The 18,540-nt window shown below is 34.0% G+C and overlaps 1 protein-coding gene across 4 annotated transcripts in view; it reads right to left on the reverse strand.

The window, feature by feature from the left end:
• LOC105225332 (stathmin) overlaps nt 1-18,540 on the reverse strand; it is a 221,960-nt gene that overhangs the window by 69,477 nt on the left and 133,943 nt on the right. For 2 of the 4 annotated variants that reach the window (XM_049446681.1, XM_049446682.1), the window contains exon 2: nt 8,276-8,359. The exons of the other annotated variants lie outside the window; for them this stretch is intronic. In XM_049446681.1, the coding sequence (XP_049302638.1) occupies nt 8,276-8,359 (84 nt within the window). The remainder of the gene's footprint in view (nt 1-8,275; nt 8,360-18,540) is intronic. 4 annotated transcript variants of the gene reach the window in all.

The raw sequence follows: 18,540 nt of genomic DNA on the forward strand, positions 1-18,540 counted from the left end.
TTCTTGTATGTAGAAATTTTTCATTTGCTTTTTCATTTGACAAGATATCTTCCCGAAATTTGGCAACAATTAATGTTTTATTACATTTGTAAAATCCCCGAAGAAACGGTTTAGATCGGACTTCTACAGCATATAGGTGTCATACAAACCGACAGAGAAAATTTAAGGCCTTGTATGAAAAACCTTTTTATTTGATCTTCCCGAAATTTGGCAACAATTATTGTTCAAAGCAATACTAAGTATAATATTCTAACTCTTATTGTTCTTTCATATAGAATATCACCTCTTTTTAACAAACTACCGACGACTTGATACTCTTCAACTGAGAACTTATTATTCTTGTATATGGCAGAGCGCATTTTACACTACTTTGATGTCCAATTCCATTATCTTGCTTTATGTTATTTAATTTTTAATCCCATTTCTTTAGCTTTATAACAGCATATTATTTACCTTACGCCATTTTATTTTTATTTAATAATACATTATTTAATTTAATAATCTCATTTCACATTTTCCGTTTTTTTTTGCTAGTTAACTTATTCCACTTAATTTCAAATGAATTTCCTGCCATAAAACATCATTTTTCAGCCGTGATTTAATGACATTATAAACCAATCAATTTCAATAAATAAAATTTCAATTTGCAAGTTATCCATTGGCCTTCTTGCGTGCACCTTTGCGGCCGCAAGTGACTCGTGCCATTTTCAATTAATGAAAAAGGATTAAATTAAATATCGGTTATGACAACACAATCATTTGCATGCATTTTTATTTGTAAATACTGCAACGAGCATTGTTATTGGTTGCACTATTTATTGAAAATTTAATTGAATTGTCGCTGTTTGCGGTTGAAAATCTTAATTAACTGAAAATTTTCATTTTCGCACACTTAAAATACGTGACTATTTATGTACGAGTATGCGCATAAATTTTAATTGTATTTCAATGTTTTTACAGTTAGTTACGGCCGATAGTTGTTTTTCTTGACAGTGCAAAAAAAAAACATGTACGAACATAATAACTACTTGTAAATATGTATGCCTGTATGTAAACACTAAAAATTTCAATTTGCAAATGAGTTTTTGCAAAATTTGATTATAATAGCGAATTATGTTTGCCGCTGTCCAATGAAAAGGAAACAACAATAACAATCGTAATAATCATAATTGTTTTGCCGCAGGGTTTCGAAAGTTTTAACTACAAATGCAATTTCAGTAATGTTCTGTCAGACTAATTGATGGATATTCTACAGTTGTTGAATATACATACACACACTTAAAGATATACATACATTTATACATATACATATATATGTACATATGTATATGTATGTATGTATGTATACCAAAAGAAAGTTTGTCTACAGCTGCTCTGAAGGTTGAGATATTAAACTATTGCAATGAAATAGTAATGAAAGAAGCCTCAGTTTCTGTTATACATACATACATCCTAAAAGACGCTGCTGTAGGTAGAGGGAACGAAAGTTAAAGTTCTGAACAAAATAAAAAAAATAGTAAGTAAGCTTTCGAAACAGCAAAATTTAGTCTTAAAAGTTGATATTTTTTTACAATCTTTTTGCATACAATTCTAAAGGTCTCAAACTTTAAGATTTGATTTTATATAAAATAGTTGGAGGTAGTTTTAATGGAGAAAATAAAAAAGTAGTTCTTTGACGTTTTGTGCTGCCAATTGTATGTATTCGATGATGCGCGCAAATTGAGGAAAACATTTACTGAAGACGATAAGAACCAACCCGACCGACCAAAGATTGCAACAAATTAGCTCTTGTTCCAAAATTTAAAGTTTTTCAATAAAATTTTTGTAGTTTCAATTACATTCAGTCGCCAAAGAAAAATCGGACACAGGGTCCGGCACTCGCAGTGTAACCAACTTCACACTGTTCGCGGAGCTGTCGCACTGGAATGAGCTGTTTATAAATTTTCTGAATGACAATTCGGAGTATTGTTCACAAGTGTACAAAAGCGTTTTGACAAAAGTGAACGCAAAAAAAAGTGATCAGCAATGGAATTCAAACGTAATATCACAGCCAGCAATTGTTCGTGAGCTCAAACACCTTAATTTGAATAAAGTTTTGGTTTATCGCACCATCACTCGTTACAACGATACTGGTAGCATCGCAAAACACCATGGAGGTGGTCTTCAAAAGACTGCAACGTCACGTGAGATGGTTCGGAATGTGAAGAAGCGACTTGAGCGAAATCCACGACGAAGTGAAAATCAAATGGCTAAAGAACTGAAAATATCCGACCGCATCATCCGACGCATATTGAAAAATGAGCTTATGGTCAAGCCGTACAAGTGCCAAAAGGCCCATGATCTCACATGAAGCAGCAACAAGTAAGACTTGAGAGAGCGAAGCAGTTGCTGTACACCAGTTCTTCAAGTGAGGTTCAACATTTTTAAATTACTATTTTTACTCTCAATTTTTCTTCAATTTGGACGTTATCGTTACACTATATCGTCACCTGAAATGCAAATTAACGTAACAACATTTTCAGAAATTTACAGTGGCATGAATGAAACACGGAATAAAATGGAACATGAGTGAAACAAAATATTAATATTGGTTAAAACTGGTTTATATATGACCGCAGAACCAGAAAATGTTGAACTTATTTAATATTATGTATATAATTTAAAGTAGTGAAGCGTAATCAATAAGACACTCAATTTCGAATTTTTTGATGATACGTTATTTTGCATTTCAGGTGACGATATATTATATCGAAATTGGATTTTCTGTATTTGATAGATTAAATAACAAAATCTAAATATTAATGTCCTCGCTACTCGTACAATGGTTGGACAACTTTGGTCGCTTTATACTGAATTTTGTTTACTGGTTTGAGCTAGCGTAACATGATTATTATTCCATGGTTCCAACATTCCCAGCACTCTTTGGAAAGTTACTGTCCTCATGCATCTATTTCTGTAAATGTCATTTATTTGAAGTGTAAATAACAGTACAAAAAAGTATGCCGAATTTCGTGCCTGAAAAAGTGTGTGGGAGTTCTTCTTCCATTACTTTAATATGAACAAACCCTCAGTCGAAAGTCATCATAATTATATTGGTAGACGTTTTTGTTGAACATCATTTAACTAAACGAACATCTGAAAGCGGTTTCCACGACTTAAAAGTAGGTTTGAATTGGAGGTCATAGAACGTTACCCAGGACTGGCAAAATAATTTGAAGATAAATAACTAAAATCATTATTCGATGAATATTGTTTCCAAACATAAGAAGACCTCAGAGAATCTTTCAGAGTGACTCAAACAACCGTTTCGAAATGTTTAAAAGCAGCCGTACACATTCAACACTAAGGAAATTGGGGTCATATAAATTGAATTCAAGGAACGTTCAAAGACGATTTTGCAAGTCATAAATCCTGCTTGAACACAACAAAAAGACGTAATTTTTACATCGGATTGTGATTGCTAATAAAAAATAAATCCATTATGACAATCCTCCGTATTTGGTTTGATCAGAAGTACGGGCTGTATTATGAGCTTCTAAAGCCGAAATCATTAGTATGGAACGAGGGCGGAGAGAATGGTGAGTGTGTAGAAGTTGACGCAAGTGGGGAAGTTCTCTGAGCGCAATTCTCTTGGGATTGGCCAGAAACGATTCTTTTATATACAGCAATGAAAAGATCTATAACCGTGGAAGCGATGTCTATGTCAATAAAGAAGAAGGAACGCTACCGAAATCATCAAATTGATGCGAGCGATTGCCGAAAAATAACCGGAATTCGCGACGAGACATGAGGCAATGATTTTTATTATTACAACACACTGGAAAATTGTTTAAAATGCGTTTGGAAAACAGCGGTTGGAGTTTTCGCACCATATACCTTCACTTCTGATCACCATTTGCTCCGTTCGGTATAGAATGCTGGAATTCAGCTAAAATCATAACAGTGTATCAAAAATTGGCTTGATTCTTTCTTGACCGCCAACAAAGTTGGCACAGTTCTTTGGAATTGAATCCAAAAATTGCCTGAAAGATGGGAAAATGCTATACATAGCCTCAGATCGGCAACGCTTTTAATAATACTAATGTATATACTTTTCTTAAATAAAGGTCTAAATTAAAAACAAAACAGAGGATCTATTTGTTTTATCAAAGCGATTTTTGGTCATAAAATTCTCGGCATGAATGGCCTTCTAAGATCATAAAATAAATAATAAGAAAGCAATAAACTAGTAATTTGAACTTCACATATTTGAAAAGGCACTTCAAAATTTGTCTCGGTTACACTAAACTTTTTCAAAATAAATTTCAAAACCATTAAATTACGTTTACGTAACAACAAATCCTCAAAATTAAGTGCAAGTTGGTGTGTGTTTACACCACCATACTATACTCAAAATTTCAACAAAAGGTGGAAAACTTACGAAAATCATTATTTCATAAGCGTTAATACACGTAATGTCCTCAAATAAGAGCGCCTAGCTGCGATTAAGGCTCATTACAATAAGGCCTCGTACATTTACTCGAGTATATAATGGCAGAAAGGATATATTATTACAGTTATGTGGATGCCTGCATACATATCGTAATGGTGTAGCATTGTAATGCGACAAACTATACATTTTCATGGCGCCGGCCAGACGCTTCGGACAGTTGTTAAACCCTCCTATACGACGGAGACTACACATAATGGGCGCTTACACGTCGAATACTACAAAGCAAGCCGAGTAGCCGTAAACAAAATAACAACAATTTAGTAGATGACTCATGTACGTACTGAGCCATTACCTGACCGAAACAAAAAACGAATAAAAAAGTTTTACTTGCCGCCACATGCAACAAACAACAGTGGACCCTCATTTTTTAACCCAAACACAGCGGCTTCGGAGCACATTTACCCATACAATGTTACATTTCTAACTTTGCCGGCTACAGTTTGCTTTTTAATAACACAATTGGCTCGCTGTTGCCACCTCCGCAGCCCCGTCTGACGTTCTGCCAAACACGCTGGCAACCACAACAGCGCAAACAACACCCAGGGGCATAATAATAAGCCAACTTTACCTCGGTGTGTTTGTCCTTTTATTTTTAGCTTTCATTGCAAGCGCACTTCCTTCTTGTTGTCTCCGTTGGCAAGCATTGCTGTTGTTGCTTTTCATTTTTATTTTTACCTTTCTTTTGTAGTGTAATAATGTTACCACGTTAATGTTGTTGTTGTTGTAGTCAGGTAAATGCTACGCCAGGTACGGACATAGACATGAAACAGGACGCCATTTTATGACACACCGTCGGAGACGAACAGTTAACAGCAAAAAAAAATGTAGAAGAAAACCCCGGTGAAGGCAGCAAGAAGGCGGCTTCAAAGACGTCACGACAAGCCAACAAACGCTTGAAGTCCACGGTAGCCGATAAGTTTTGACGTTAGCCTGACTGGTCGGCAGACATAATCAGCATAACAGTAAATATAAACCCCACCCCTGCACTAGACACTACAACACAATTCATTGTACGTGCGGTAATCGCCCAACAATAGCCATTTGCCGCTACGTTCGCCGTTAACGGCGCCCCATTGCCACCTCAAATTAATCGACACCACTACAACAACAAATAAATACATGCATAAGTACATGTAAGCATTATTAAGTTTCTTCAAAAAGTGCACCCTGCAAATGTGCGTACGTGACAGAGTTGTTCACACCACCACTTTTATACCCTGAACTATACCCTATTAAGTGTGTATTCGAACTATTTCCTCAGTACTTGAGATATCGTGCTGAAATTTTGCGCACGTCTGTTTCTCTACAAGAAGCTACTAATTAGTCGGAATCGCCGATATTGGACCACTATAGCATATAGCTGCCATACAAACTGATCGATCAAAATCAAGTTTTTGTATGGAAAACTTTTTTATTTGATAAGATGTTTTCTCGAAACTTGTCGTAGATTATTGTCAAAGACAGTGCTCACACTTTCTGAAGAATTCGTTCAGATCGGACCACTATAGCATATAGCTGTCATACAAACTGATCGACAAAGTCTAGTCCTTATATGGGAAACTTTTTTATGTGACGAGATATCTTCATGAAATTTGACACAGATTATTTTCTAAGGTAACAGCACAATTCCTGAACAAATTGCCCAGATCGAACCACTAAAGCATATAGCTGCCATACAAATTGACCGATGAAAATCAAGTGCTTCTCTAGCAACTTTTTAACTCGTGAAGGGTACTCTAGTTTCGGAAGGGTATTTCTTGTTTCTCTTCATTCCTGTATCAATTAAGTTGTCTGCAATATGACGCCAATGCCACTAGCCAGGTGGTGGGTCGATAAGATACTTAAATAGGTGCAGCTTTCTACCAAGCGATTCATTTTATGAGCTTTAAATGTACCTAAATATAGGGCTCTAATCTATCAGCAATATTAAAATAGTTGAAATCAAGGTAAAACAAATTAGTGAAAATATTGCATTCTATTTTTGTTGTAATTTAACCAAAATTAAATAAATAGCAGCGGTAAAAAATATGGCACATTATTTTGTGTTGACAAATATTTGCGCTGAATTATTACATAAGGTCACGCAAGGCAGACATTTACTTTAAAGACACAATTTGAATGCGTGTTAAATATATGTGAGCTTAGAACGTGATTAATATTTCATACGAAATTTGTCAGAATGCACAGAAGTTCAATTAATGAAAGTTGATTTGAAGAGAAAGGGCTATTTAATTCTAAAAATAACGACAGTGTACATTAACTGTGGTTAATTATGGGTAGTATCTTTCAAAAGGCGATTTTGAGGTTATTTTTGAAAATAATTTTATTTGCCGATCATACATTTTTATGTCACTACTGCGTACAGATTTTTTAATATTAACACTTTTTATGTTATATCTGTATAAAATCTGGTTATGAATACTATTCGACTTTTGTGATCTAAAATGTTCTCTGAAAATAGTTTTTCTCGACATATTTTCTCTAAAATCGATATGAATAAAAATTTTCACAGTATAAGGGATGTTGAAAAGGTATCATTAGCACTTGTTCCTTCAGTTAGCAAATATTCCGTGTACTCCATTTAGAAAGCAAAAAAGGGAAGAATGTTACTTGTCTAAGCATATTATTGACGAATCTTTTTGAGAAACAAATTGAGAGACAAATTCAATGCCTGATCTGCCTATCAAAAAATCACAACACAGGAGCTTTTTTTTATAATGGCCTGAACTTGTAGTAGAACTTAAGGCAGCACAAAGTATACAGTGTCCAAGGCTTTCTTGGTGTATTTGTATTCGATCCTTAATACATACCTAGTAAATTCCATCAAGTAATCGCTGGGCCATTTTCAAATTAGTTTCAGTATACAAGAATCACTTTTAGGTAATTTCGAATATAATTTCATATACCCTTTTTAGAAATTTGTGGTAAGTAAAACATATTTGTTGAACTGAAGTGGCCAGGCCTAGTCTTTTAGGGCTCATATATTGCATAAAACATAAATCTGTTAATTTTTTTTCCAAAAATGAGTCGAAAATTCTTTAGTTTTCACAATCACGGCTTCGAGCTAAATAAAACAAAAACGGTTTGGGATATCAATTCGTGAAAGTACATTCGATACCATTATATATGGATCTCGATTTCCTTTGCACGAGCACCATGGGCACGTTTGCAGAAGTCCAGTCACTGAACCCAATTTTCGACGGTTTTCAAGCATAAATCGGCCTATATTGCTGCAATTTCATGTGCCATATTCGTACGAAGTTCATTAATCATCACTGGTTTGTTGGCATAAACCATAGACTTGACGTAGCTTCGCAAGGAATAGTCTAACGGCGTCAAGTCGCACGACCGAGGCGGCCAATTGACTAGGTAATTTCGTGAGATAACACGTGCAATAAACTTGGTTTTCGATATATCGATTGTGACTTTGCTGTGTGGCTTGTGGCGTACTCCTGTTGGAACCACATATAGTCCAAGTCCATAAAATCAAATTCGTCCCAAAAATATTCGGTTGTCATTGAGCGGTAGCGATTTCCATTCACAGTAACGTGCCGGTCTTGATCATTGCGGAAGAAGTACGGCCCAATGATGCCGCTGCCCCATAAACCGCACCAAGCCGCGACTCATGGAGTACGTACACATGTACTTTCACAGGAGTAAAGAATTTCATTGATATCACAAACGTTTTTGTTTTATTTAAAAAAAAAATGTTTGTAGCGCTCTTATTGAAAGAGCGAGAAAATCACATAGCATAGTTACAATAAATATTTTTGGAATACTTACTGATAAATTTCACTTTCTTGGAAAGACGCGGCTGTTTTGAGCGTATTTTATTGTTCTTCTTGATGGGTGCTGATCTCCGCGATACTGTTTCGTAGGGAATTATGGTTTGTTTGAAATATATTTTTTTATAAATTTAATTAATTTTGTTTCGTGTTTTTTGTTTATATATTTTTATTATATTTTTTGATAATTTTTTTGTTTTTGTATTGATGATAATAAATTATTATAATTTTTATTTTTTTAATATTTAGAATTTTTGTATATTTTTTTTTATTTATCATATATTTAATATTTTTTATATTTTTAATTATAAATTTAATTAATTTTGTTTTGTGTTTTTGTTTCATGTTGTCAGACATTTTTTTATTTTATTTTTAATTATTTTTTTTTAATATTTTTAAATTTTTTTTTTATATTTTTATGTTTTTTTGATTTTATTTTTATTTATATATTTTGATATATTTCATGTTTTTATGAAATTTTTTTAATATATATTTTTTTTTTATTATTGATTTATTTATTATTTTTATTTTTTAATAATTTTTTATGTTTTTTACAACAGTATCATCCAAGTGGCAAGCATGTTTTTATTTTTTTTTGGAAAAAAGAAGAAACAATATTGTGGAAATATTTTTAATAACAACACTTATGAAAATTAATCATAAATTCTGCCACTTAGCAGAACCTGCTGTTCGTATGCAAAAACCATTCGTAGATTTATAAATGCACGCATGTATAGAATATAACATAATAAATATAGATAGTTATGTATATCGGCATTCAGAACACTTCATAATAACATAATCATTAAAAATTTAATTAAAGGCGTAGCTATTTACACTTAATCAATCGAAAGTATCCTTTGATATTTGAAAAAAGCAACGCACAGTAGATCTTAGGTCGCCGTGCAATCCTCATTTATTTATCTATCAAGTTAAGTAGGTTTTTAGAATAATAAATGCCATTTGTCAAAGGAAAATGCTAATTCAAATGTTTTATTTAAATATACATATTTAGAAATTATTTCTCAATAATAAGATCGCTCGCAACAGTATTGACCTACTGAGTTCTCTATAAGCACCTCTTTGACATATACTTACTTTTATGCTTAGTTTTCTATAATAAGGCTGCGATAATCGACCTAAATCAGTGGTTTTATATTAAATTACATATTCATTGCTATCTATACATATGTATAACATACCATATAACTGCATATACAGTTATTTGAAAAATGCTTTTCATTAACATCAATAAACTAAGTCAAACTGCACTAATTAGAAAATGTGTGCTACTTTCAAAACTGTTCACAACTTTTATCTGTACTCCAACAAACACACATTAATACAAAAAAACAAAGAAAAAAAAACACAAATTAAAAGCAGAAATAAAGCACAACATATGAAAATGTAAAATAAAGTTCAAACCCATAGTTCTGACAACTGCCAAGCGCCGTGGCAACCATTTGTGCAGAGTCAAGCGAACTGACTGCCAGAGAGTAGTTAGTGCAGAAAGATAATAAAGGAAATGATGAAAATGAAAACATAAAACGATTTTTGTACTACAACAACTTTCAACTTTTTACAAACGTCAATTAAAATCTCTGCTTTCAACTCCGAGCAAATAATGATTGCGTTGAAGTGGAAAATTTATTTATTTATCTTCTGTTGCTGCTGTTGTTGCCTTTGCTCTATGGAGAGTAAATATCGAATGCACTGCAGCATATGAAAAGCTTACTTAAGCTTATGTGTGTTCTTTATCGGACACACTCACATACTCAAATTGCCCGCACTACACCTTCACCGTCTGTGAACGAGCATATTGAACGGAAGTGAGCTTATTTGGGATGCATTCATTCGATTAACAAACTGAGATGTGAAAACTCTGTTTTCAAACAGGAGCACGAAGAGAGCATTTTATGTACAAATTTATGTAACTGCAATATACAGCTATGGACAGAGATTTAGCGCACTTTCTTAATGTGAAATATGATGCTTAATAATGTTATATTTAAAGAAAGTAGAATCGTTATAATGTAAAAAAACTATTTATTACCTCACTAAAAACTAAAGTAGTCCAAAATTTCTTAGTTTTCTATAATAAAAATACAACGTTTTGTTCAGTTTACATTATTAAGTCAAAATTGGCTTGGACAAGTATTTAGCGCACTTTAAAAGATCAGTACGGAAAAATAAATATTATTAACACGTGGCGTGAAATTTCTCTGATATTATATGTAACTTGGTTAATACTTAGTGGAATAACCGTTATTCGTTATCACCGCTTCGCATCTGCGTGGCAAGCTCTCTATTAACCTTTGGCATCTGCCCAAAGGAATAGAGTTCCACGCTTCCTGTACTCCTGCCCAAAGTTCGTCGCAATTTTTAAATTTTCTTTGCCCAACTTTTTCTTTGACATCATTCCACAAGTTCTCGATCGGGTTTAGATCAGGACTTTGCGCTGGCCAATCGAGAAGTGGAATTTTTTCTTGCGCAAGCCAGTTTTTTACCACATTTGCTGTATGCTTGGGATCGTTGTCGTGCATAAAGATCCAGTTTACAGGCATAATATCATAGGAATATGGCTCCATTGTATTCCTCAGTATATTAAGGTATGTAAATTTATCCATATTCCCTTCAATCTTTACTAGGGGTGCAACTCCACGGCATGAAAACGATCCCCATACTTTTAAATTTCCTCCCCCATGCTTTACGGTCTTACGGTGTACCTTGGATTGACTGCTTGATTTTTTTCACGATGTACAAATGTTTTACCATCAGGACCAATGCGGTTTATTTTAGTTTCGTCCGTAAAAAGTATCCTTTTCCAAAAATTTAAATCTTTTGATCTATGGCTATGAGCGAATGACAAACGCGCTTTAATATTTTTTTTCGACAATAGCGGTTTTTTTCTGCTCACACGTCCATACAAATTATTTTCATTTAAACGTCTTCGTACTAGTCTACTTGACACATTTAAGTCCAATTCTGCACTGACTTCGGCCATAATCGCGCGTGAGGATTTGAAAGGATCAGCTTTACACTTTCTAAGCATTATTTTATCCTCGCGGGGATTTGTTTTGCGAGGGGGAGTTTTACGAACTTTGTTTTGTTTCAACAAATTTGGATCACTCTTAACATTTTTGATGGCATTGTACACCATTTTTCTTGAACATTTTACCATTTGAGCAATTTTTACTTGATTTGTACCGTTTTTGTAAAGGTCCCAAATAATTTTTATTTTTTCAATCGAACAGTATTTCCCTCTAGCCATTTTATTAAAATTTGTAATATTACTAAAACTATTGAATACAAATTCACAACTGAGATTAATTCTTTGTTGGACCAAACACAACTAATGACCGAAAACTATAAGTGCGCTAAATCATTGTCCAACGAATGTATGAGGAAATGTAACAAAAACAAATTAACGGTATCTGAGGGGAAATGATAACGGTTATTTTCCACGCATTTAAAGAGGCGACAGAAGCAATATTGATCTACTAATAACAAATTCATGAAAATATCGCTCTCTTAAAAGTAACGGTAATATTTCTAATTATGAATGCAAGTGCGCTAAATCTCTGTCCATAGCTGTATGTGAATTCAGGAGGCATATCTCCATCAAAGTTGATCGTTCAAAATAAAGCCGTCGAGCAGTACAAGACCTCAAAATAATTTACAAATCGTCATCTAAAATATAAAACAACGTATCGTCAAAATAATAGCTGTCAGATATAATAACCAATGTATAACAATTTTATAACCAAAACTCAAATTATGTTTCAATATGAGTGTGTGATAACCAATATATAACCATTTTATAACCAAAACTCAAATTATGTTTCAATATGAGTGTATGATAACCAATGAAAAAGAGAGAGAGAGAGAGACAGAGAGAAAGAAAGAGAGAAAAATAAAGAGAAAAAGAGCGAGAGACTATGATTTGGAATATACCGTTATCCAGATCATAGTCTCTCCCTTTGAAAAGTGGAAGTCTTTGTTTATCTCGGAACTAGCACAAATATCAGCAACAATCTAAGCCTGGAGATCAAGCACAGAACAAGTCTTGCCAGGTGTCCATATGGGAACGGTAGGGTATTGGGAACCAGTTCTCTCCCTTGATGAACAAAAATTACACTCTGTAAGTCAATTATAGAACGGGAATACTTTTATATGGCGCAGTAATATGTAGGATAACGAACTGAGATAATAAAACACTTGGGAGCATGCCAGAACGCTGTTCTCTGCAAGGTCTGTGGTCCCATAAGATGAAACCACGAACTGTATACGCTCTATTGGACATAAAAATAATATATATGTATGTAGTTCAGTGCATTTCTATCAAGGAATGTGTTGGTTAGGACATGTTGTAAGCATGGAATGCGATGCATCAACGGAAAGCTTCTGTGATTCGAAAACTATGGATGGACAAAGAAAGCAAGAGCGACCAGGCATACAATGATGGGACCAAGTGCATAAGTATCTATATGTACTTGAGATGTACTCTTATAGACTCTAGACGATGCAATTTGTTTCATCCATCTAGCTTACATACTTCAACCAGTAAACGTCGCAGGACATACGCGGTGGCTGATGACGATAATGGAATCGATGTGTGTCCATGTAATGAAAAAACGCAAGTTTGAAGACGTGAGCTCGCAAAGGACAGAGTGAACAACAGGTGAACTTTTGTCCTCTCGGGCCAGACCGACCGACAGTTGTACTTCAAAAGTAGTAGAAAACCCATTACTAATTAAGGAAACTAGTCGTTAAGGCTTCCTCGTTTAAATGTAATTCTTATGGATTTTGGGCACACAATAAATTATAAACATAAGCACGAAAGTTCTCAATGCTGATTTACAGTGATCAGAGTGAGCTACCATTATTCAGTAATCATTTCGTGTACCAAATAGGCAGTAAAAGTAACCGGTACTGATTTTTACGAAATTACTAAGCATAGAGTCATATTGCATAGCTTCGATTAGAAGTGTTTAGTGTCGATTTCATTTACTTTAGAAACAAGCAGTACTCAGAAATTACAAATTAAACTTAGCAAAATTGGAACTAAAAACAATTTATATATGAGTACTCAGTATCCAGTTGAACAACGCACCATTGAAAACATGTAAAAAAGTGCGCCGCTGAATAATTATTTCACTTTAAGCTCTGCAAAATCTTCATGGAGCATTTATCAGTGCTCACCAATTGCAAATACATACACACATTTGCGGGAAGAGGAAAGTATGTGCTCGAGTAATTTGTTTATCAGGATTAAAACTTCACTGCCAACGGCATGCACCAACTCAACCTCATAAAACTTTCCGTATGGACCGACATAAGCATTCAACAGCTGCCTCAGTGCATTTCAATCGTATCACCGGCAAAACAGTCATACAGGTACGCCGCCTCGTTTTTTATACTTTTTCCCGTATTTACATGCTGTATTTATTCTGTGCCATGAAGCAGGAGCATCAGCACCCGCAATGCTTGCACAGCAACAGGAGCAGCGAGAGCAGCAATTGTTTTTGCCGCTACAGCTATTAACCGAGAACGGAAAATAAGTTGACGAGAACATGTTGTACGAGTAACAAAAAGGGGGTGTACAAGTTGGGAAAGCAAGCACATAAAGAAACTGGGTTTCCACTTTTCTGAGCGCAAACAATGTAGGGGAAATATTTGTTGAAAATGGGTAACACAAAAAGACAAGAAAGCCGCTGTCGACTTGTTAGTAAATGAATGACAGCATCGTCAACAGACAATAACAAAACATTAATTTTCATTGCGGGAATGAAATATGTTTTCTTTTTATAGCATTCTGTATGTGTGCAACAGTATCAGGCTATTTCATTTACTCAGCAAATGTAGCGTATAACAGCCGACAGCTGTGCTACGATTTAATTAAAAATATTGCTGATTTTAAGTTGTAGTGTAGCATAACTCTAGGATGTGCATACTTTTTTAGTAAGATAGTAGTATACCTTTAGGAGCTATAAAAACTTTTTAACATAAGATGAGAAAGAAAGATGAAATTATTTTTTAGCATAACTTTAGGAGTTAGCAGTACATATGGCACTACATTTTATTTTGTAGCATACCTTTAAGAGCTATATAATTTTTAACGAAATGTGAAAGAGATGAAACTATTTTTAGCAGACCTTTAGGAGTTATATATTTTTTAACAAAATATGAAAAATACGCAAATATTTTTTAGCATAACATATGGCACTACATATTATTTTGTAGCACACCTTTAGGAGTAATAAACAGTTTTTAACTTTACATATGGCTGGGAATTGTATTTTGTAGCATAATGTTAAACGATAAGCGATGACTTTTCCACTATTTTGGAAAACCAAGCATTTGTTCTTCTTAAGGATAGCGCAAAATGAGTTAAAATAATCACCGAATATTTAAAAATTAATAAATTTAAATTTATTTCTACCAGGTAGAGCTTTCAAAATTTCTTTCTACATACAATAATATACACAACGTATCGCTGAAAATTAGTTTTTAGTATAACTTTAGGAACTAAACAGTGCTTTAAGCATAACAAGCTGAGCTTTATAGTATTTTGAAGCATACCAGTAGGAGCTACATACAGTTTTTAGCTTAGCATATGACACTACATAGCAAATAGCATACCTTTAGACGCCTTACTCAACTATGTGACAGGAAATTATCTTTTGTAGCAAAATTTTTGGCAACAAATGCTGTCTTTTTCATGTCATAAACATTCGGTGCATGTTTGAATAAATTTTAATTTATTTGTACCAGGTATAGCTTTCTAAATTTTTTGCTAATTTTTTGTAGTAGAGCATGTAGCGCTGAAAGGTATTTTTTAGCATACCTTTTGGAGCTAAAGCGCATTTTGTGGATTTTAATACTAGTTTGAAGCATACCATTATGAGCTAAATACAGTTTAATTAATAGTTTAATATGACACTACAGAGTCTTTTATAGCATATATTTAGCGCTATATACAATTTTAAGACAGAGAAATGCATTTTGTAGCATAACTTTTGGCAACAAACGTTATCTTTTTCACAATTTTAGCTCAAAATGAGTTAAAATAAGCACCGACTGTTTCAAAATTAATATATTCAAATTTATTTTTACCAGTTATATCTTTCTAAATTTTTGGCCATACATTTTATAGCATACTTTTAGACCTTAAGCATTATACAAGTATGTTAATTAAGAATGCCTCAAAAGAGGTCAAAATTATATACAAATAACTATATACAATATTTATGGGTTTAATCCCTTAGCTCTTAACGCAGCTCCACCCCTCTCCTGTTCCGCACACGCAGTGTAAACTCATTAAAAATGTGTGCGCTGTGTCTAAAACTTTTTGCAAGTTAGCAAGCATACTTTTAGGTGCGTTTACAGCTGGCTGCTCGCAAAAATACATGTATAAGAGAATATAACACAAAGGAAACGGTGCAAACCCAAATATTTCTGCTTGTTGTTCTTCCGCACTTCAAACAACTCATTTCCTCCCAGCTTTAGAGCTCGTTATAAATGCAACATTTCAGTTTAGCAACTGTTTTTTGTTAATTTGCGTAAGAAAGTCTGGAAAATGTAAAGAAATATGTCACGTGCAGCTGACTCGGGATGACAGTGAGGTAAAGTATAAGAAAAGTTCAACGCAATTAGTGAGCAGGAGATAAAGGTAAACTTCAGCGTTGCTAATTATGAGAAATGTTTTAATTTTGTAAGAGTTGAAAGAGAATTTGTAAGATTTTGGGGAATGAAGAGCATTAAGCATATTTAAAATTTAGGAAAGGTAGAATGCGTGAATGCGTTTGGTCAACCGTTTTCGCGACGGCGAGACACAACTGAGCTCTTAACAGCATGAAAGAAATCTGGAAATTCATTTCGTAAAAGATTACAGACAAAATAAAATTTTAGAGCTGGGTTTTAAAGACACTGAAAGGCAAACGGTAGCGTCAACCGATTTGTGGAAAGGCTTAGTAATATTTCATTTCAATTATTTCACCAAGGATTTATAACGACAGAAACATCACCTAAGGCAGAGGAATTGTTCTTGAGGAACTAGATCCACTTGTGAGATTCAAAAAGTCGATATAATATTCAAAAATAGTCTCCGAAATTTTTAAGGTGATACGGCAAATAGTTTCAACGATACGACCATCCTCGTAAACCATTTTTAACTCCGAAACGGCTAACCGATAGACTTGAAATCTCTTCTTTCGATCATTTAAGACACATTTATCATGTAAAATCGACAAAAAAAGGTTTTGATAATAATTTTGATTTTTTAAGCCAGTTACAATGATATGACCGTACTCGTATACCATTTTTAACTCCAAAACGGGTAACCGATAGACCCAAAATATTTTCCTTCAACCTTTTTAGTCACATTCGTCAAGTAAAGTCGACAATATAAGGTTTTTGATAATAATTGTTTTTTTTTTAAGCCAGTTACGATGATATGAGAGTATTCCTAAACCATTTTTAACTCCGAAACGGCTAACCGATCGACTCAAAATCTCTTCCTTCGACCTGCATCTGATTTATTTGTCCGATAAAGTCGACCAAATAAGATTTTTGATAATAATTTTGATTTTTAAGAAGTTCTGTAATGAATTTTTTTTTTACAAAAAACAGCAGTTTGGTTTTTGCGAAACCATTATTTTGTCAAAAATCAAAAATTTTATACATCCTTCAGTCAGTATCTGTATTCATTTATAGTAAATATATATTTTTTTGGTATTTAGATTTGAAATAATTTTGAGCAGACAAGTCTCCTTCGCCGACAGACACCTTATACCGAGGTCTTCTGGAAGATCGGTTACGTGAAAAAGGGAAACCAAAAATTGTCAAAATGAGCCATTAATTATTTAAGTGCATTAAATTCTATAAATATATATTATTTTTATATATTTGAAGAAGAAAATGTCTCCTCAACAAGCAAAAAAAAAAACAATAAAAATAAAAAATTTTTTCCTGCTTTCAAGAGGTTATGACTTCTTATAAACAATCTATTACAATGTCAGTGCGATGCAAATCTGTTAAAAGGTGCTTAGTTTTTGATTCGGCTCCAAAAGCTTTTCGTCTTAAAATTAAAATAACGGTACAAAAAGCTTCAAACACGAGAAAGTGCAGCTGTATCTAGAACTACGTCACAGAAAATGTTTTAAAGTTAAAAATGAAGTCCAAAAGTTTCTAACCTTAAGTAAATGGCTCCAAAAATTGTTTGTCTAAAAATCAAATTAACGGTACTAAAAGCTTCAAGAGTTATTAAAAGCTCGAGACAGTGCAGCTGGACCTAGGTCTACATTACAGAAAATATTCAAGAGTTAACCCCAAAGTCCAAAATTGTCTAGCATTAAATAAAATGAACTGTGCTAAAAGCTCCAAGCTCCAAGAAAGTGCAGCTAGATCCAAAACTACTTAGGACTACAATCCAAAAAATGTTCTAGAACTAACCATGAAGTCCAAAAATGTCTATACTCAAATAAAATAAACGGTACTAAAAGCTCAAAACATGCCAAAAAATATTCTATAGTTAACCCTGAAGTTTAGCAACATCTTGCTAGACAAAAAATCCACGCAGAAACACTAAAAATTATAGGACCTTGGTATATCCTATACAAGACAGCCACAAAAAACACGTCTGTATCCATTTACATGTTGAGTGATAATCAAACAACGTCAAATTGACGCCATACACACCCTACCTCTCCACCTCTTATGTAAATTTAAAACAGTTAACTCGATTCGCAAGCCAATCACCACCATGTTCCTGCACCTCCATTGATTTCATTTTCGAAATCTATTAACATTTGCATACATGGTTTACACAACTAAACCGGCGTCACACTAAGCTAACAAGCCTAAAAGTATGCAATGTAAAATGCTACTTATGCATGTAGTGATACCCGACCGAAGCTAGGACTACGAGCTGCGACGCAAAAAAGTATGCTTTGTTGCCAGGCAAAATAAACAAACAAAGCGCATAGCACATAGCAGCAAGTCGCGGAAAACGGAGCAAAATAGTTAAACATGCACAATAACAACCACTTGCGGCAACTACTAACAGCGCGCTGCGCGTTATAGCAGCGCCGGGCGGCGCAGCTGTGGGTTTTGTCAGAAGCTGTGCACAAAATTCAATACAAAATTTGCATTTTTCAATTTTCACAGCTTACACTACACAGGTTGTCTGTCGGTGGGGGTGAGGAGGCCGAGAGTATGCGCTTGTAAGCTCAAGGATAACAGCTACAACTAGTAGTAAGATAT

The sequence above is a fragment of the Bactrocera dorsalis genome, chromosome 1 (assembly GCF_023373825.1).
Source record: "Bactrocera dorsalis isolate Fly_Bdor chromosome 1, ASM2337382v1, whole genome shotgun sequence".
Taxonomy (NCBI): domain Eukaryota; kingdom Metazoa; phylum Arthropoda; class Insecta; order Diptera; family Tephritidae; genus Bactrocera; species Bactrocera dorsalis.